The 21,531-nt window shown below is 37.4% G+C and overlaps 3 protein-coding genes and 1 pseudogene across 3 annotated transcripts; 2 read left to right on the forward strand and 2 right to left on the reverse strand.

Annotated features, from left to right (window-relative positions):
- Positions 1 to 1,429: 1,429 nt before the first annotated feature.
- Positions 1,430 to 3,712, reverse strand: LOC126617244 (pentatricopeptide repeat-containing protein At3g62470, mitochondrial-like; annotated as a pseudogene).
- Positions 3,713 to 4,763: 1,051 nt separating this feature from the next.
- LOC126615132 (DNA mismatch repair protein MSH6) lies at positions 4,764 to 13,366 on the forward strand. Its single transcript, XM_050282884.1, has 21 exons — positions 4,764 to 5,969; positions 6,371 to 6,467; positions 6,831 to 6,933; positions 7,031 to 7,084; positions 7,189 to 7,263; positions 7,446 to 7,514; positions 7,643 to 7,726; positions 7,894 to 8,088; positions 8,538 to 9,088; positions 9,172 to 9,301; positions 9,455 to 9,546; positions 9,642 to 9,820; positions 9,972 to 10,174; positions 10,284 to 10,385; positions 10,476 to 10,638; positions 11,021 to 11,310; positions 11,403 to 11,540; positions 11,895 to 11,974; positions 12,085 to 12,184; positions 12,308 to 12,437; positions 12,747 to 13,366. Exons 1-21 carry the CDS (start codon positions 5,066 to 5,068, stop codon positions 12,962 to 12,964), a joined length of 3,957 nt encoding a protein of 1,318 aa, XP_050138841.1. The 5' UTR covers positions 4,764 to 5,065; the 3' UTR covers positions 12,965 to 13,366.
- Positions 13,367 to 13,523: 157 nt separating this feature from the next.
- On the reverse strand, positions 13,524 to 16,072 carry LOC126615138 (uncharacterized). The gene is made up of 6 exons (XM_050282891.1): positions 15,802 to 16,072; positions 15,639 to 15,710; positions 15,023 to 15,093; positions 14,530 to 14,692; positions 13,964 to 14,044; positions 13,524 to 13,843 (listed from the first exon to the last, which is right to left on the reverse strand). The coding sequence occupies exons 1-6, from the start codon at positions 15,940 to 15,942 to the stop codon at positions 13,652 to 13,654; spliced, it is 720 nt and encodes a 239-aa protein (XP_050138848.1). The 5' UTR covers positions 15,943 to 16,072; the 3' UTR covers positions 13,524 to 13,651.
- A 3,948-nt stretch (positions 16,073 to 20,020) lies between these two features.
- Positions 20,021 to 21,294, forward strand: LOC126615142 (universal stress protein A-like protein). Its single transcript, XM_050282896.1, has 4 exons — positions 20,021 to 20,381; positions 20,516 to 20,625; positions 20,731 to 20,849; positions 20,972 to 21,294. Exons 1-4 carry the CDS (start codon positions 20,201 to 20,203, stop codon positions 21,045 to 21,047), a joined length of 486 nt encoding a protein of 161 aa, XP_050138853.1. The 5' UTR covers positions 20,021 to 20,200; the 3' UTR covers positions 21,048 to 21,294.
- Positions 21,295 to 21,531: the final 237 nt, after the last annotated feature.

Here is a 21,531-nt window from a genome sequence, read left to right on the forward strand (position 1 = left end):
CAGCTATGGTCCCTCAACTAAAAATTCATTACCATTGGTCCCTCAACTTTAATTCAACTGGAGAAATGGTCCCTTAACTTTAACTCAATTGTAGCAATGGTCCTTCCAACATAACTCGTTTTGACAAAAATTTTGACGTAGTTGACGAAAAGGACCATGATTACACACTTTGATGAGTTGAGGGACCCTAATTGTATAAATGGTCATTCCAACATAACTTATTTTGACAAAATTTTGACGAAATTGATGAAAATGACTATAGCTACACATTTTGATAAGTTGAGGGACCAATGGTAATGGATTTTTAGTTGAATGACTATTGCTCCAATTTGATTAAAGTAGAGGGACTATTGCTACAATTTACTCTTTAAAGAATTTGGGAAAGTTAAGGAATTAGAGGGAATTGAAGAGATTTTGTAGTGTATTTTAAGCATCCACAAATCTCACATCTCCCCATGAGATTTCGAGGGAATTGAATCAAAATTTTACATAGAATATCTACAAATCAGTTAAACTCCATAAAAATCCATGAATTTATAAATCCATTAAAATCTCTCAAATTCTCATATTTGGGTTTAAACACACAAAAAATGCAACCCAAACATAAAAAAAAAATTGAGTTAGGACTTAAATGAAAACCCATATTGGGCTTCAGATTTGGTTGACTCAAATATGAAGTGGGCCCGCCACTTAGTACTACGGTCTAGTGATATTTTTATTCACATGTAAGTGAGAGGTCTTAGGTTCGATTCTCGCCAAATGTGAGTTTGACCCACATTATTGCTAGCCCATTGTGGGGCTTAAGCCCACTCCCACACCCCTTAATGTAGATAATATCATTTGTTAAGAAAAATATGAAGTGGGCCTCACTTTTTTTTTAAATAAAGAAGAGGCTGAATATATAACATAGTGCTCGACACCTAGGCCTCGCGTTGCAGGAATCTTAACTGTCCAATGGCTACCTGGATTTAAATTTTGGCCCTTCAATTTCTGTACCATTTGGATTCAAATTTCATACTGAAACTCATATTTAGTTTTTGGTGCATTGAAAAGATTTTGACTCATATTTTCAGTGCATTAGAGATGACCTCACATTTATTTTTAACAAATTATGGAGGAGGGTTTTTCAAACTTGAAACCTCCTCCAATATTGGGATAGAATAATGGGGAAACAATTGACTGGGAACGAATAACATGTCTCATAACATATAGGCTAGCATAGGCAACAAATCAAGTGATACAGCTGAAGTATATAAAATCTGAACCAGTTACAACACCAAATACGCAAACAATAAAGATGTGCACGAACTATGATAATATACAACATAAATTGTAGCTTTTCAATGCCCAACAAATTGTTAATGCATGCTAAAACTTAAGCAGGTATGGAAGGAAATGGCATCAGTTGGAAACCATGATGCCTCGTCCGTTATTTCACCATTTTTAAGGTCGAGTGATCTCTTCTCTTTACCCTTTTCTTCATCATCTCAACCCACCTTGCAAAGACATTGGAGACTTCAAATTTACCATCAAACTTCATCTTGCGCTTACTCCTCAAGAATGTCAGGTTTCCCAGCATTGTAAAAGTCCGTTGCAAACTTGTTTAAACCAAGCTGAGGAGGCTTCATTCCTTTCTTGACCATTCCCTCTAGAAATTTACAAGCTTCTCCTGATTTTCCCTGACTTAAAAGACCTCAAATGAGAACAGTATATGAGTTGTCATCAAGGTAAAACCACTTTCTGAATCATCTCATCTCATATTGCACGAACCACATCATAATTCCTCGTATGAAAATAAGACTTCATGATCATGTTATAAGTGTATATTGATGGCTCAATGCCATTTTGAATCATCTTTTTGTATATCTGCATTGCATCATTTGGCATTCGTTGCTGCCTTATCATCACTTTAATCAAAGCATTGTATGTTCGCCCATCATGAGTGCAACCGTTTTCCTTCATCTCTTTCAACAATTCATAAATTGTTTCCATCTTCTTTTGATTTCCAAATCCTGCGATTAAGCACGTGTAAACAACATCATCTAGTTGGCAGCCAGATTCTTGCATTTCATAAAAAGAGTCAACTGCTTATTTCATTTTTTTTTTCTTGCAAAAATCCTGAATTAGAACACTAGCTTCTAACGTTGAGAGATGGGCCCTTGGCTTTTATGACCTCAAGCAACTTGATAGCATCAACCTCTTGTGACCCCTCAATTACCCTCTGAGCATCGTATTATACACAACAATATCAGGCTTAAATCCTTTATCAACCGTCTCATTCCACACCTTCCCTATTAAGGGTACAAATGTAAATGCAGATGTAAAAAGATCTTCCTTAGATATTGGATAGTTTGTTATAGTTGGTTTTAGTTAGTTAGAATGTGGTGTTTGTTTTATTGGTGGAAATACTTGTATATATGCATGTAATATTATTTTCAATCATTGAAAATATTATTTCCCAGTATGGTATCAACCGTTTTCTGTCTCACGACCTAATCTAAACACGCTTCACCGTCTGCAATCTCTTCCTTATTCTTTCTCCCCGATCACGATTGCGATATCTGCAACTTCTCTATCTCTAAAATCCTAGCCTTGCCCATCAATGGCGGTTTCTGCTTCTCTTTCTTATGATTTTACAGCTTGAGTTCATCAACTTATTCCGATGACTTCCTCTGTCACGATCACACCTCCGACAACTTCCTCCATCACGATTCAGAACATTGGATCGATGGTGCCAATTAAGCTCACAACCACAAATTATCTCACTTGGAGTGCTTTGTTCGTTCCAATTTTTCGTCGTTACAATCTCACCGACATAGTTGATGGATCAACACCTCTACCGCCTCAAATGCTACTGGATGATTTGGCAATCACACCTCTCTCATCAATCCAGAGTATGTTTCTTGGTATGAGAATGATCAAAATATCCTCATTTGGATCAATTCCACACTTTCTGAAACCCTAATTCCTTATACTGTTGGAATTAATTATTCTCGAGAACTTTAGGCGAAACTGGAATCAAGACTGGCTGCTGCATCTCAATCTCACATTCATGATCTCCGATCTCGTCTACGTAACATCATTAAAGGAGAATCCACAGCAACTTAATTTCTCCAACAAAGGAGAATCCACATCATGGGACAAATGGACACCGCATTCATCAAGGACCACCTCTATGTTTTGATCTAAAGCAAACAATTCGTCGATCACCTTGCATACCATGTCGACCTCTTCCAGGCCCGCACTAGAACTAACATGAACACTCTCCCTATCCTCGTCCTCGCTATCAGTTTTAGCACCTGAATTCGAACCACCAGCGGTGGCACTATAAACCCCCTAATCTTATCACAATATACAATGCCAACCATTGACGTTGTAAAATTGGAGATTGTAGTAGGTCTAGTTAGTAGTTTTTCTTGTAAAAAAAAAGTGAAGTGGGGTGTGGCAAAAGAAATGGAATTTGACAATGAGAATGATAGAGATAACGATGAGGATGGGAATGAAGCAAACCAGGCATAGGCAAAGAGCTACTACTAGGAAGGTAGACTTGCTCTCGGCGGCGCCGTCTTTCTCATCCCTGATAGAAAGAGCATAGCTCGGTGGTGAAGCGGCAGTGTAGGTAGACATCTAAAAGTGGTGTTGCTGGGTGCGGTTGAGAGTAAAGAAGGTGGCTTTGGACGGAAGACGAGGATCTTCTTAGAAATAGGGACATTGGGCAGCCATGAATGGACCTTCTGGTAGTTTTTGGTAGATTGAGATTTTCAGCTATCAAGCATGGAGATTCAAAGTTAGGTGAATAAAGTGGAAGGAAATGTAGAGTTTGTAGTTGCAGCAGGCCAGCAACAAAACTGCTGAATCATAACTGAGTGCAACGGCGTAACCACTGGTTGGTAAATTGGGCCCGGCCCAATTTTACTTTTCGTTATGGTCAGGAAATAAAAATGTTCGATTGTGGAATAGAACAAAATTATACTCAACTATCCAGCTAATGTGACAATGTAGCAATTAGAGATGACATAATGGTAATTGATCATTTGGCTAAGTTCTCAAAATATAAAATAAAAAAATTAAATCAAATTCATCAACTCGTACTTAATAATGAGTTGCAATTGACCACACACTGATAACTTAATCCAATTTTTCACTTAAATGAGTGTGATGCTGATCACCTCTATGTAGAAGTATATAAAGTTTGTATGACTATATTAGTCTTTTCAGGGTTGTTTCTTCTTGGACTGGTTTTCCAATTAATTTTTTAACCCAATAAAAATTAACAATACTCTAATGTGGCTAAAAAAATATATAAGTCGCGTATAGTGCACACGAATAAAAGAAGACCATCCGCACGCACAAAAGTTTAAAAAGGGTAATCAATTATTAATTCAGGTGACAGATTGCTTACATTTTTTTTTTCTTTTTCAAATGGTAAGTTGAATATCTCTTAAAAATTCAGGTGGGGAATCGGATAAATTTCTTTGGTTATTGTATTTGATCGTGGACGAGGACTTTGTAGATTATTGGGCCCGATTTAATTTTATAAAGCTGGCCCAATTTAAAAACCGCGAAAGCGAAGGCAACGAAACGGAAATTAAAAAAGAAAACAAATGAAAAGCTTGAAAATTTTGAATTTTAATAATAAGGATAAAAAAAAAAGTAAAATAAATAGTACTAAAATTAACTTTTTAATGTAAAAATATAATTTTCTTTAGAATAAATACTACTAGAAACTTTTCGTTAAAATTAATAAATTAAAATGATGGAGAACGAGGAACAGACTGCTGAGTGCCGACGGAGGGAGAATGCGAGTTCCCGGGCAATTTTCGGTGATTTTCCCTCCACATTAAAACATCGACCCCCGTAAGAGTTCCCGGGCAATTTTCGCTGATTTTCCCGCCACATTAAAACATTCCTCTCTTTTATTCGACAATCTCCAAACTACTCCTCCTCCTTCCGTCTTCTTCTCACTCACACTTCCCGCGATTCCACATTTTCACACCCCTCAGTAAGCTTGTCTCTCTCTCTCTTCTTCTTCTTCTTCGCTAAATTAACACCTTCACAGACGGCGATGTCGGCGTCGCGTCGTCGGACCAACGGCCAATCCCCACTGGTCAACCCACAGCGCCAAATCACTTCCTTCTTCTCCAAAGCCACTTCCACTCCGTCCCCAATTTCTTCCAAACAAACCCAAAACCCTAAATCTACCCCCATTTCTTCCAAGCAAACCCAAAACCCTAAATCCACCCCCATTTCTTCCAAACCAACCTTAATCCCTAAATCTACCCCCATTTCTTCCAGACAAACCCTAAACCCTAATCCGAATCCTAGTCCCGGTCATAGCCCTAGCCCCACAACCCCTTCGCCTCTCGATTCCAAGCCCAGCTCCAAGACCAGCCCCAAAAAATCCCACGGCCACGAGGTTGTCGGGAAGAGGATCAAGGTTTACTGGCCGTTGGATAAGAGCTGGTACGAAGGTTATGTCAAGTGCTTCAATAAGCACAGTGGTAAGCATTTAGTTCAGTACGACGATGCTGAAGAAGAAATGTTGGATTTGGAAATGGAGAAGATCGAGTGGGTCCCGGAAACCGTGAAGATTTTCAAGCGCTTGAGGCGAGGCCCTTTGCCAACTCCCACCAATGTGGATGTAGATGTGGTGATGGAGGATGAGGATAAGGAAGACAGCAACGGTGTAGCTGATGATGATTCGAGCGATGAGGATTGGGGAAAGAGTGGGGACAAAGAGTTAGTTGCTGAGGTTGGTGACAATGAAGAGGAGCTTAGGGAATTGGAGGATGAGGAAGATGATGTGGTTCCCACGAACACAAACAAAAGAAAGCGGGGTGACTCCGGTGGTAGAAGAAAATTGAGCGGTGGAGGGAGTTTGGGGTCTGCTAAGAAGACCAAGTGTGGTGGAAATGTGGGTATGAACGGCCTCAAGGGCGTGTCACCGGAGCCTACCCCTAATGCTGAAGGTAAGTACTAGGATATTGCCATATTGAGCCTGTGCTCTATTTTGCCTTTTATTTGTTTATTTTGTTTGGAGATGAGAAATGTGATTTTGTTAGGAAAATTACTACATATCAGCGGGCTTTCATGTGTCTATCTTTATTAATATGGTTGTTTTCCATGTATGTGTGCTTCTATGACTGTTTTAGAAGTATATTTACCACATTTTGAGAATGTAAGCCAAGCTAGAGTTATTCTATCTTATATGACTCAGTTAGATACTTCATTCTATGTACTTGTATCTTATTAAAAACTTTTTTGTAGGTTTACATTTTTTTTTATCGCCAGTCAATGGATACTCAAGTTGTATTAACTTTAATTGGTTTATGCTTTATTTGGTGCTGAATTTGAATCTGCTTAACTGCAGGGACAAAGGCGACTAATGGTATGGATACTGTTTTATCTGGTGATGCCTCAGCAAGGTTTAGCTTGCGTGAAGCTGAGAAGTTGCACTTCCTTGGGGAGTAAGTTTCTATACTTATTCCTAATGGTGTTTTTAGGGCCATCCCACTGTACACCTGTTTTATTTGGCAGTTGGGAATTGGGGATTGCTGTGTCTGGAAATTTGTAATTTTCCATTTTTAGTTACTGTTAACTTTGAAGCTTGTTGTATTGCTAGGCTGCAGTCATCATATAATTATATACTGAAAACATTTGTTACTGTATTTCTGTTTTGCGTATGACAATGATGAAAAAAGAAACTTTTTGTACATTAGTATGCATGGATCTGTATTTGTTGCTTTACTTGTGGAGGCATTTAGATAATGTTTGCATGTAGAAGCCCAATTTCAAACGTGTTTTGCTCAACTGCTTTGGTATGGAAACAGACAGCGCATGGATGCCAAGAGAAGAAGCCTTGGAGATGCAAATTATGATCCAAGAACTCTGTACTTACCTCCTGGATTCTTAAAGAGTTTATCAGGTGGCCAGGTAATTGCTTGCTTCTAGATAGATAAGTGGCGTGAAGGGTTTTTATGGCATTTACTATTATGAACACTCTTAATTCAGTGACATGTTAATATTTCAGAGACAATGGTGGGAGTTTAAGTCAAAGCACATGGACAAAGTTATATTTTTCAAGGTATGCTTGTCCTTACCAGTAGCCAAGTAATGATAAATTATGCCACACAAATTCAGGGTCATTATTGCAGTCAAATGATGAATATCTCATTTTTGTTTGAGCAGATGGGCAAATTTTATGAACTTTTTGAAATGGATGCACATATAGGAGCAAAAGAACTTGGTCTGCAGTATATGAAGGTAATAAAGCTTGAAATTTTGTCTTGGTGTTGGCTTTGTGGGTGGGTACATAGTATTTTCTTTTGTTTCACATTTTTATCTTGATTGTTTTGAGATTTTGTATTGTTAGGATTGCTGGATGCATCCATTGTGTTTCCTATTTGTTTTTCTTTAGTTACTGATTTGTCGTTGCCTGATATTAGGGTGAGCAACCCCATTGTGGATTTCCGGAGAAGAATTTCTCAATGAACGTGGAGAAACTTGCTAGGAAGGTTGGTTTCACTCTTGTCACTCTATTTGGAGATATCTGTCTTACTCTATTTTACTAAAGTTCAGCATCTATGTGAAGCCTCTTTCATACTATGGAGGGAGATTTATTTAAGCTGCCTTGAGTGACTAGGGGTATCGAGTTCTTGTAGTGGAGCAGACAGAAACACCTGAACAGATGGATCTTCGTCGTAAAAAGGATGGCTCTATAGATAAGGTATGCTCATTTTTCACTTGTCGGTCTGTATCCTTGAATTTTTGTCATCTGATTAATTTGATATTCTATGTTATAATTCTTACCACTGCATCTTGTAATTTGATACCCATATTGGAGCTATTAATTAGAAAAATTGTATTAACTTCTGAATTTACCTTGGTGTATAGGTTGTGAAACGTGAAATATGTGCAGTGGTTACAAAAGGAACACTAACTGAGGGAGAGATGCTGTCAGCAAACCCTGATGCTTCTTATCTAATGGCAGTGACTGAAAATTCTCAGAATTTGGCAAACGAAAATGCAGAGCGGGTTTTTGGGGTTTGTGTAGTTGATGTTGCTACCAGCCGGGTCATTCTTGGGCAGGTATGAGTCTCGTAGAACATCATTTTCACCTTGTTCTCTTAGTTATCTTGGATTATTCTCATCATTATATAGTTATATATTGGCACATAAAACAGTTGCTCCCTGAACTGGGCTGGATTATCACTCAATAAAGCAGTGGGGAGAGGGAGGGGAGAGGGGTTCTTGGTAACCGCTAAGCATAATAGGTGAAAATTTGTGCCTGTTATGAATGTAAAAGGTTTGATAGTGTGATCTTCTGCTGCCTGACGGAGTTTGTGGATGTATGCATTGCATTTCCATTATATTTTAGTTATTTGAGGACATATATAATCATTGGGTCAAGTTGTGACATTGTTACTCCTAATTACCATTTCATAAGATGCTGATGTAGATGTGTCATAAGGTCGTTTTAGTGAATTGCTTGTTATGTATGATTATGTTTTTTACTAGTATTTCTTTCCCAATACCAGTTTGGAGATGATCTAGAGTGCAGTGCCTTGTCTTGTCTCTTGTCTGAGCTGAGGCCTGTTGAAATTGTAAAACCTGCAAATCTACTCAGTCCTGAAACAGAGAAAGTGCTGATTAGGCATACAAGAAGTCCTCTAGTGAATGAGTTAGTCCCAGTATTGGAATTCTTGGATGCTGAGAGAACTGTTCAGGAAGTTAGAAGTATATACAGGCGTGCCGATGATCAAGATGTTTCTGGTTCTCCAAAGAAAGCCGGTTTTCATGGCAGTGATTCTCATTTAGAAGAAGATAGCTATGGCTGCTTGCCAGATGTGTTGTCAGAGATGGTGAGAGCAGGTGAGAATGGCATCTGTGCACTTTCAGCTCTTGGAGGTGCTCTTTTCTATTTAAAGCAGGCCTTCCTGGATGAGACAATACTCAGATTTGCAAAATTTGAGTTACTTCCAAGTTCTGGTTTTGGTGATACCGTATCAAAACCATACATGGTTCTTGACTCAGCTGCCCTAGAGAACCTTGAGATTTTTGAGAACAACAGAAATGGAGACTCTTCAGGGTAAACCTTTCATATTGTCTTAAGCTTTTCTGGTTTGTTTTTATTCCAATCCAAATTCTAAGATAATGTATTGCTCTATGAAGGACATTGTATGCACAATTGAACCACTGTGTTACTGGATTTGGGAAGAGATTGCTTAGAACATGGCTTGCAAGACCTCTCTATCATGTAGAATTAATAAAGCAACGCCAGGATGCTGTTGCAAGTCTTCGGGTACTCCTTCCATATTATATTAACATTTTACTTCTGGTTCTTATTTTTTCACTTGAATGCTGAATCTTAGTGTACAGTATCTAGATGACTTGAACTGGATACCCAAGCACTTGGCCTTTCTAACATGCAGATGTTATATATGCTTCTTTCTAGGGAGTTAATCTTCCTTATGCACTTGAATTTCATAAAGCAGTGTCTAGGCTTCCGGACATGGAGCGGTTGCTTGTGCGTGTCTTCTCTAGTAGGTAAAACTAGGAATAACAGTTGATTTTATGCTTATGGAGAACTTACTGATGCTCCCAATGAATGATTTACGGTGACTGAATGTGACTGGATGCAGTAATGCTTGCGGAAGGAATGCTAAGAAAGTGGTTTTATACGAGGATGCTGCAAAAAAACAGCTTCAGGAGTTTATTTCAGCTTTACGTGGTTGTGAACTCATGGCTCAAACATGTTGTTCACTTAACGTTATCTTGGAAAATGTTGAATCTGCACAACTTCATCATCTGCTGACACTGGGTATTGTTTGCTTTTTGCATTTCAAAAGAGATAATTTCTCATCTTATATCTTGCCATAAGAAAGTCTTCGTATGGGGTCATTGTTTTGGTACATGCATGCATCCTTCATTGTTAAAGAAATCTTGGCATCTTATTGTTCATTGTTTTACAGGTAAAGGTCTTCCTGATGTCAACTCAGTTCTAAAACATTTCAAGGATGCCTTTGATTGGGTAGAAGCCAATAATTCAGGTCGTATAATACCTCATGAAGGAGTTGATATTGAGTACGACTCTGCTTGTGAAAAAGTAAAGGAGATGGAGTCTCATTTAACAAAACACCTCCAAGAACAGAGAAAGTTACTGGGAGATAAATCGGTAAGAACTTCTATGGAAGACAAATTGGCATTTTGATTTCTGAGTAGTGTACTTTTAAGTAGAAACGTTACTATATCTTGTAACTCGGTCTTCCGTTGGTCTGTTGCAGATCACTTATGTCACAGTTGGAAAAGATTCTTACCTATTGGAAATGCCAGAAAGTCTGTGCAGTTGTATTCCTCCGGATTATGAGTTACGTTCGTCCAAAAAGGTAATTAGAAAAATCTTTGGAATGGTGAATTAAGTAGCTTTGACGGTTTTATATTAATATGATCATGCCTTCCTTGTGTTTAACATGCAGGGTTTCTCGAGGTACTGGACCCCAGATATCAAGAAGTCACTGACAGAGCTCTCGCAAGCTGAAACTGATAAGGAGTCCTCACTAAAAAGCATTTTGCAGAGGTTAATTGGACGTTTCTGCGAGCATCGTCTTAAATGGAGACAATTGGTCTCTGTGACTGCAGGTATGCAATCTTTTTCCCTCTGCATTGTCTGCTTTGTTCTGATCGATTTTGGTCAAACTTTGGTGGATTGACTGGAGTCTGGAGCATAGTTTGTCAATTGCCTTTTTTTAGTGAGTGCATTTCTGCTATGTATGCAATATAAGAGAAATCACACACACACACACACACACATAAGATTACTGCTAGGTGATTGATTCCCCAATAGATGTAGCTATGTGATTGTAACAAATATGGGTCCATTTTAAACAAATTTAACTATAGTTAATTTCGATGCATTTTGGTTAAACAAATTCTAAAAATGCATTTCTAGAAACAAGTCCATGAGTCTAGTATTTAGTGTCTATATTATGTTCACTGCTGATATTGACACCACATGTTGCAGAAATCGATGTTTTAATCAGTCTAGCAATTGCAAGTGATTATTTTGAAGGACCCTCTTGTCAGCCAGTTGTCATGAGTTCATCATGTACTAATGAAGTACCTCGTTTTTCTGCAAAAAGTTTGGGCCATCCTGTTCTTAGAAGTGATTCTTTAGGAAAGGGTACATTTGTATCCAACGACATTTCCATTGGAGGTTCTGGCCGTGCAAGCTTTATCCTTCTCACTGGTCCTAACATGGGTGGAAAGTCCACTCTTATTCGCCAGGTTTGCTTGGCTGTGATTTTAGCACAGGTAAGGTAGTCTTTTCTTATTGTCTGAATTTCTTACTTTGTTATTCATTGTCTTGTAATGTGTGATCATTTTCGCTTTTGTTTCTTCGGCAGTTAGGAGCAGATGTTCCTGCAGAGAGCTTTGAGCTATCTCCTGTTGACCGAATCTTTGTTCGTATGGGTGCTAAAGATAATATCATGGTAGGCCAAAGTACATTTCTGACGGAGCTTTCAGAAACTGCAACAATGCTGGTGAGATTACTATTTAGAGCAACCTGGTTCAATTTAGTTTAGTGTTATAAATGTATGTTCTGATTTCTCGTTTTTCATAAAAATATATTATTTAGGTAGTGTGGGTTGAAATTTTTTCATCTGATTCTAATCTTGGTTATGAATGCATTTCTCTAGAAAATTCTTAAATCATGTGTGCATTTTCTCTTGAAAATTCATAAATCTTGTATTCTCAGCTTGTTTCGATATTTTGTGCCATGTCTCATAAGTGTAATGAGTATATCAGTTCACTGGAAATTGAAGTTATTTCAAATTATATAGATGGCGTTATGATTTATTCATTGTTCTAAACATATATTTCAATATTGTTTGTAGTCTTCAGCTACTCGCAATTCATTGGTGGCACTGGATGAACTTGGCCGTGGAACATCAACTTCAGATGGACAAGCCATTGCGTAAGAGCCAATCATTCTAGATATTCGTGAATGATTTTGCCTTTTAATTAAAATTTAGTGTTTTTAATTAGTTTCCTCATTGACCTTCAAACGTCCTCTTTAACTGGCAGGGAATCAGTTCTTGAACATTTTATCTACAAGGTCCAGTGCCGAGGAATGTTTTCTACCCATTATCACCGACTAGCTGTTGATTATCAAAATAATTCTAAGGTATTTTCTCATTCTTCTGTGGTTGATTTATATTTTCTTTTGACAAGATTAGTGAGAAGATCACTTGTATGCGGATGCTATAAATTGTTCTGTGACTAATTTATTTCCTTGCTTCTTTGATAGGTTTCACTATGTCATATGGCATGCCAAGTTGGAAACGGAGATGGAGGTGTGGAAGAAGTTACATTTCTATACAGGTTGAATCCTGGTGCATGCCCTAAAAGCTATGGTGTCAACATTGCACGGTTAGCTGGTAAGTATCTTTGTCTTGTATTGCTTCCTCACTAGCATCTTTAACACAAGAACAGTAATTGAAATGCAATCATTTGGTTGTGAGGCATGATCTAGATCTGAGCCATCTTGCTGTCATCTATGGTTTTCTTCAACATGTATATAATGTATATCTAAAGCACCTTGCCCTCAGTTAATATGTGCATGACTGGGAACTTTTTTATGAGAACTAGACAAGCGTGCAAGCAATAAACTCTATTATGAATCTGTGCATTGCTCATTTTAGTCATTAGCAAATTGTAGTTCTTACCACATATATTATTCACTACAGGACTCCCTATTTCCGTCCTTAAAAAAGCTACCGCCAAGTCCAGGGAATTCGAGGCTACATATGGTAAACACAGGAAGGCATCTGGAGATAACATTTGCTTTCAAGAGTTGATTAGTTTTGTGGCAAAATTGACGAGTCATGAGTTTACCAAAAGCATTGACATGGACTCCCTGACAGAAGTTTGGCATAGAGCAAGACTACTACAGCAAGAAAGTTGATAATGATGGCTTCTTTTGCACTCTACAAGCTTTGAGTATGCACTCGGAATGAAGATTTTGGGAATGGCCGGCTACTCACAAGGCGTTTGCTAATTGTCTTACCAGTGGTTCTGGGGAACGTGTAACTAAAGTGAGGAAGTACATATTTTTGAGCCTCAAGCCGTTTCGTTCTAGTTGGGAGGATTGATCAACTCTTTAGTTTAAGCTATATCATCGTCACCAGAATTGGGCAAATTCCTGTTTCCGCCAGGGGAGCGGTTCTTCCATTGTAAAAGATAGTTGCAATGTCGACATATTGGTTCCGATATTGGACCCGATAAGCTTCCAAGGTTGTTGGTTCGGTTGTTTCCTTGTTAGTTTACAATATATTTATCTTTATCATCAAAGTGGTTGTTCACCCAACTGACCTGTATCCGGGTTGCTGAGTTTCTAAACTTCAACCTGCTTAAATACTTTTTTCTAATTCTGGGTTAGGTTTGGTTGGTGGATTCCTAACTTTATAGGATTTGATTTCGAAACCTTAACCTGAAATCTTTAAATGAAGGAAAGAAAACAAAAAGAAAAAAGAATCGATAGTATTTCATTTCGTATGTACGTCAGAGACAGGTGAGCATTGATACGATGCTCTCTACTGTCTCTGTTTGTTACAAATGAATGGAAGGAAAAACAAAACAATTAGAGATTGTGTCATACTATATGATGTTGTTGAGCTTCTTCATTGTCAGCCAGGTCTTCGCTATCGGTCTCATCTTCAGAGCCTTGCTGTTCATAACGATGATATTGATGATACTGGCGGTGGATGCTGTTTTGGATGGCTGTGATTGTTCGAAATAATATGTACATTGGCAGGATAATCCCACTAGACTTTATAATAAGCACCTGAAATGCAGCCAAATCAAGATTAGCACCCGACATCATATATTAACAAGTACATTTTTAGAGGGAAAATTTGGAAACCAAATGAAGAGTGGTAGGTGCTGTGCAGGTACTGCTACTTACAGTTAGAAGCGTGAAGGGGTAATCTTCGTCGGAACCGGTAAGCACCACAAAGAGGTGCCTCACCAGCAACACCACCGTAAACTGCAATGCAATTCAAACTCATCGTTAATTAACATAGTTAAAAGCATGTTTCCTTTGGAGACAATTAACTTTTTAAAACCGTCTGAATCGGGCAAACACCATTTGAAGTCAATTCCTTGCGACTTTTATTTTATATGTACGTGTTTGCCACATGGAGACCAATTTGGTCAACCAAGCAAGCAATAATGCTCTACTCATTCAATTCTTGAATACATATTTTCCAACGCCAATGGTCGTGGGTTGCATAATACGCATTTATTATTGTTTCACTAAATATTAGTTGACCAAATTATAGATTGTTCGGCATATCTAAGTTGGATAGGGCAGGCAGACGTGCTTCTTTATGCACCCGAATTAAAATCTACATCTCTGCAATTTAGATTAATTTAAAATGAACCATCGCCAATATAAAAGAATATGCTGCTTTCAGACTGTTATATTGGCTTAGATAATGGTGCATAAAGATCTGGATAGAACAAACTTACAAGGAGAGCGAGAGATCGACAACAAGATGCACTTCTGTCAGCCGCATACGAGCATTGAGAAGAAGGGTAGCCATTTTCTATTGCGAATCTTGGGCTTCCTGCGCCCTCCTCCTCCTCCTCTTCCTCTTGCTCTAGCTCTCTTCTCGGAACCTGCACGCTGTCTCTGTAACCAAATAAACAATTACATATTAATCATAAATAAAATCAAATCAAGGATCTGCGCAATTTAGAAACATTCCAATTAGTGGTCCTAATCACATTCCCATGTTATTAATACAAGCATTAGAATTTATACCAAGTTGCAAAACAGTCTGTCTGCCGCATTATTTAATTATACATCAATTCATCACTATTGCATTAAACGTGCATTTGATTAATTATATAGAAAAAAATGAAAATTGAAGGAATAATTAATATCGTAAAGCAACGAATGCGGATAATCGCAATAGGCAATATATATCTAATTCTGGATACTTAAAGATACAAGACGTACCTAATTGTTACTGCTGAGTCGTCTATCTGCGTCTTCTTTGGCGGTGGTGCTGTGTATCCTGGTTCATAACTCTGCACATATACATATTTTATGGTCGGTCAAATTTCATCAACCCAATTTTTCTCTTCCAATTTAAACTGTGCTATACTATTTGCACCTCCTAAAAAGTCATATCGCACTTCTTTGCTATAAAAACATAAGCGGAAATTGCACATATCAATATCAATAACAACTCCTAACACAACACTCAGAACTCCGTCATTAATTGTGAAATGTTGTTTAGTTTTGCATCGGAACGAAGGAAGCAAATAGTATAACTTCGACCGTAAACCAAAGTTACGGGAAAAGACAAATTTCAGACGCCAAGAATCCTGACAAAACAGAAAACGATGTTTTCATACATCGTTTCATCGACTTGGAAACAACAACGACATCGGACCCAATCCCATTTTTGAAGATTGAAATACGTAAACACGAAGCAAAACAGCAAAAAACAATTCATCGAATTAGAATATATATTAAAAACAAATTAAAATATGGAACACCATACAAAAATAAGAGATAATGAAATTCGAAAAGAAGCCAAAAATGAAAAATCTGATCAGCTGGTTATTACCTGAAGACATATTTCGCAGGTTGTATTGCCTTTCTCGTTGCACCACCTCTGTATGCAATCTCTGTGAGCAAACTGAGAACAAAAAACAGATTTATAAATCGTTTTCGGGATTATTCAGAAAACCAAAACAAGAAGAAGAACAAAACTCGGTTTTGAGGTGTACCTTAACAGTTCCAGAGCATGCACAGGGAGCTTCCATGGTCTTATCGGAGCTTCCGGTTTCTTCTTCATGGCAAATCCTGCAGAGCGAAACTGCCAAGCATGTTTTCAAATCCTCCTCCACGTACAGTATCACGTCTCCCATAGTTTTCAAAAACTCCCTCAATTCTCCTCTTTCTGTTTCGGTGTTTCGCTGTTTTCAGAAAACTTCTCTTTAATTCAAAAAACTCTGCCTCTGTGTGCGTGTGTGCGCGTCCAGTTCTTTCTCTCAACGTGTGCGTCTGAAAGAATGGACTTTAAATAAAAGAAGGTGACCCGAACTTCCAAAAATGCCCTTGCACTTATGTTAATCAAAATCAATTGAATATTCACTTTAATTAACTAATAGTATTATTATTACTATTAGTTGTCTTGCCCCACGCGTTTTTTCACAAAACCATCAAGTCCACGACTTGTCCTGTCCTGTGCGGTCAAACACACTTTCAAGTATTTAGAACGTTTAGATGAAGCAATAAATAAAAAATTGAATTAAAGTAAGCGAAATATCAAATATATTTTGGAGTATTGAATACTCTGTAATTTAGAGCCATTAGATCCAAATGTAACGATTGTGTTAAAAAAGTGGGCAATTGTTGAATTTGATCTAATGACTTTAAGCGACGGAATAATTTAATACTATAGAGTAATGTAGTCTCACTCGAAAATATGAGCCATCATTAAAGTAGTAGCTGATATTTACAAGCATTTAGGTCTATAGTTAATAAAATGCATTTAGCTCGTATTCTTCACTTACTTTTTTTAAATTTGATATCCCGAAAGGTAGGAAGAGTTAAAAGAAAAAGGAAAGCGTGAATAATATTTCATATTCGTAATTTGCATAATTTTTTGGGAGAGAGGGGCAATACTGTCAGGTTAATGTATAATTTGATTGGGAAACAGTTGCCAAATTGTTGTATAGCAATATTCTTATATATTGAGTTGAATATGAGTGTATTATTGGAGTAGGACACTTTTTTCCTTCCCCTCCGCGTCCAATTCGAATTCCTAGTCATCCTATGACCTATCCCTCCCACGTTTGAATTTTGAGCGTGGGATCGTTGATCAACGGTCGAAACCAACGGAACTAATTTAAACTTGAAGGGTCCCCAGCTCCATGATTAGACGGCCAGGGAAACGTGCTCATCCAACTCCAAAAGCGCATCAGCACGGACCTGTGTGAATGTGATTCGTCGGGGCTGCTTCTTCGTATGCTCCGCATGATATTCCTCTCCTTTTTTTTGGCATACATGATATTCCTCTCCCCTTTTTTTCTGTCACTTATGTTTTCAGTGATATTTTTTCCTTATAGTAAGGTTTTTTTCAGACAAGGTTATATGTAGGCTAATTTAGCTCGACAGCATGTGAACTTCGACTTCAACAAGTGAGTTCTTATATCCTAATCTGCAAACAATGTTTACTCAAAATACATTTCAAAGCTCGAGCGTTCCTCCAACAAAATTTCTTGTAGAGTACACACGAGGTTTTTTATTTTATTTCTTTCTCTTTCTTCTCTATTTCTCTAAAAATTAGTATGTAAGCTCTACTGCCCGTGAGGGAGATCAAACTTTTTAACCCAAATAATATGGTTGTAGATAATTGATTATTAATTAAGTATCGAGTAACGTGCTTATTTCTTAATGTTGACACATTATTTAGAAGTATGATTCTCTCCTTTTTTTTTTCTTTTATCTAATGACAAAGCAACCAAATGGCATGTAGATATTAGATATTTGGAATGGGAATGGGAATGGGAAAGGGAAAAAGGGATTGGGATTAATTCATGGGACAACTATATACGTAGTATTGAACTGCAACTTTCTGAAGGTTTAAGGCAAGTGGTCGGTACTTTGTGGTGGGGACGTTTGGAGCCAACCCAACACAATACCTCTCTCTCTCTATTACTTGAAGAAGTCAAGAGTCCAGAAGGTTCGACAAGTTCATATTTGGCAGCGGCTAACGGCCTCCACCGCCCTCACCCTCCATCCTTATATGGAGATTCCAAAAGCGTAAATATGATCAAATTTGGGTCTAAAAATTCATAACATATCACCCAAGATTCACAAGCCTACACCACGAGGCACACAAGCACACCTCATAACCAAAATCCAATTTCGCTCAATCTAAATTAGTTTTTGTTTATGACAAAATACTCTTATTAACATACATGATAAATTTAACACGTGTTTAAGACCTTACACATAAACGACAAGTTATCCAAGGATAAAAAAAAAGGAAAACTAATGAAAAGGGCTTGAAAACTTTGAGTTTTAATGATAAGGACAAAATAAAGGGTAAAGTGAATAGTACCAGGATTGACTTTTTAGTGTAAAAATGTGGTTTTTCGTTAAAGTGAACAGTACCATGTGCTTTTCGTTAAAGTTCCCTAAAAAAAAACACAAGAATGAGGAAAATAGTTTATTACCCTAATTTTAATTAATACATGAAATTTCAAGGGCTATGCTGTACCTAACAACCTTATTCATTGTTGAGTTGAAACATAGGATCACAAGAAACAAATAAATATTTATTTAATTTGTCTGTCTTTCAGTTTTGGTCAAACGGAGGACATAAATGGAGGTGGATTGTTTGCCCTCTCATTTCCATACTCTTTTCATCCCCTCCTGTTTTGTGTGGTCAAAGTTAAGCCACGTCAACATTTTATATTCCTATTACTTTTTGTTCTTTTATTTTTATAAAAAAATTAATATAAAATGTTGACGTCGCTTAACCGTGACCACACAAACAGAGGGGATAAGAAGAGTATGGAAATAGGAGGACAGACAATCCGCCTCTAACATAAATGGGTCAGGGAAAGCCACTAGTGAAGCCCAATTTTATAGGGAGATATTGGGCTGGGAAAGCCTGGGACATGAGAATACCTACCTTCACTAGAATCAACTCAATCAAGATTGGATGCATTCTAACAGTTTTCCAAAACAATTTTCCCTCCGATTTTAATGGAAGATAGTAATATTTGGAGACCACTCGTTAGTGGATGAGGAGATGATGATGGATTGGATGGGATTGGATTGGAGAGGGAGATGTCAAGTTGCGCAAGCAACAGCAAACAGATTTGGACATTCATTCATTCATTTGCCTTGCCTTGCCTTGCCTTATGGATCAGTTTGACAAACATGACGCTTTCCCACTTCACCTTTTCTCTACTCCCGAGTCCCACCTCTGGATGGCTGGTCCCTCTTTTCCTGCTACAAGTTACTAATATTAAATTTGGATTTGATGGATTCCAAACTAAATTATTTCATAAATATCCTATTAAGTAGTTGAAGTTCTATGATTCTCCAGTATATTCAAAGTTTTTTAACCGTTATGTTTCAATTATTGTATGTTTGATAAAAAAATCTAACAATTAAAAACCTCAGAAAATATAATACTTCAAAGCAATAAAATAATCCCCTAAGTAAATTACCCCAACACAACATTGTAGTGAAAAGTGGTTTCTTCTGCAAATCAAAACTTGTCATCAAAAAGTGCATCTTTTGCCCTTATATGTAAGGAACTTTAACGAAAAGCTCCCGATACTGTTTGTTTTAATGAAAAACCACATTTTTACACTAAAAAGTCAATCAGGTTACTTTAAGAACAAATGAAAGATATTATTTATTTTTTGGTACGAAGAATAACTAGATATTATAAAGCTTTAGACGTAAAACAAGAGAAACAAAGAGTAAGCCAAAATGCAAATATCTGTTATGTATAGTCTGGCGGGCTACCTGTGAATTATTGGACGAGAACCTTATGATTGACCATAACATGTCTGGTTTGGTGGGCTGAAATTTCAAACTTGGCCTGTGTAATATTTAATCAGCAGGAACCTCCGCTTTCCTCTCCTCAGCAAAAGAGGTTGAAGGTTTACTAAATTTTCGAGTTGACGGATGACTAAATATGTCATTTAATACACTGTCACATGATAATGTTAAACGCATAACAATGTGTTATTCATTTAAATTCCTTTACGATGCTAGTAATAAGTACAAATCCATTTCCTGTGGTAGCTGGTTTAAATTGTTAGTCTATAGCCCATAGCTTTAGTTAAATTATTTGGTCATTTGCCAAACCTAGATGAGAAGGACCAGTTGTTTTCAGTGTCTGCATACGGGGGCCGGAGGTTTAATTTATTCCAGAAACTACGAACACTAATAATTTATCTGTATCCAATTAATGTAATATAATGTAATCCCGCAGCTGAACCAAAAACATCAAAAACCACGGCAAAAGTCCCCCCTATATATTTTCATTCGGGTTTGTGTTATCGATATCTTGAGGCCTCAAAGTTTTCCCAATACCGCATACGTACATCAAAGTTCTTCAGGGAAAAACACAGCAATTTTTATTAAATTATAGCAATGGAGGCCGAAAAAATGAAGAGCAGAGAGCACAAAATTGTGGTGGCAGTAGACGAGAGCGAAGAGAGCATGCATGCTCTCTCCTGGTGTCTGGGAAACCTCTCTTCTCAAAACGCAAACAACACTCTCGTTCTTCTCTATGTCAAACCGCAGCCTGTCCATTCCACTTTCGACGCTGCGGGTAATTGACGTTCCTTTACAAATTACAACTAACTACATACTTTTTGGTTTCTATTTTGGACCTAATTAATCAATTTGGAATACTGAAATCGAAATATTGATTTGGAGTTGATGTGTGTGTACTTGATTTTGCAGCATATATGTTTTCGAGCGATGTGGTTGGAAGCATAGAAAAATACGGGACTGAGATGGTAAATTCAGTGATGCAAAGAGCCGAAGCTGTTTACAGAAATTTCCAGACCAATGTAATTACTGATTACTGCTATATGTGTTGTGTTCTGCAATTGTGTGTTTCAATTAATTAGTTAATCATAAGTTGGTTAATTAACTAATTTATGTGCTACATGCAGGCCCATATTGTGAGAGTAGTAGGGAAAGGAGATCCAAAGAATGTGATATGTAATACGGTTGAGAAACTCAAAGCCGACACTTTGGTCATGGGAAGCCATGGTTATGGTTTCTTTAAGAGGTATATATTATAAATTCATTCACATTAACTAATTATCTTAACTTGTTTTATTTTTAATGGTTTGTGATGGATCTAATGAGTTACATCTGACATCTTGTTGTAATTTTGATATTTTGTTGCAGGACTATTCTTGGAAGTGTGAGTGATTATTGTGCGAAACATGTAGAATGTCCGGTGGTGATCGTGAAGAAATCCTGATCACTGAAAATGGTCCATAATCATGATCAGATTGTAAATTAACAAAAAGCATTGGATTGGGCGTGGGGTTGGGATCAAGGGAAGGGAAGAGGTATCAGATTTCACAGATGTATGCATGTGTCAACACTCAACAGATGAATCATTGAAAAAAATGGAGACAAGGAAAATAAATTATATATAAGAAAAGAATTCTGTAACTTGTACCTGCATGTCCTAAATATGTATGATCATGATTTGTGTTTAATTATGTCCTCTACCTCCATGTGCCTTGAGGTTTAGTAAGAAAAAAGATCAAACTGCTGAACAAGAATTTGATGCAAATTCTAAAGAAGCCAACTTCACTTAAAAAGGCTGGCTAATTAAGAAGCTCTGAGAATAATAAAATTAATGTGCAAACACCAGCAGGATCGATCAATTAATCAATAGTTCCAGCTTCTAATGCTAATTAATAAAAATATTGCGACACCAAGATCCACAATTCCAC

This window comes from Malus sylvestris, chromosome 3 (genome assembly GCF_916048215.2).
Source record: "Malus sylvestris chromosome 3, drMalSylv7.2, whole genome shotgun sequence".
Classification (NCBI taxonomy): Eukaryota; Viridiplantae; Streptophyta; class Magnoliopsida; order Rosales; family Rosaceae; genus Malus; species Malus sylvestris.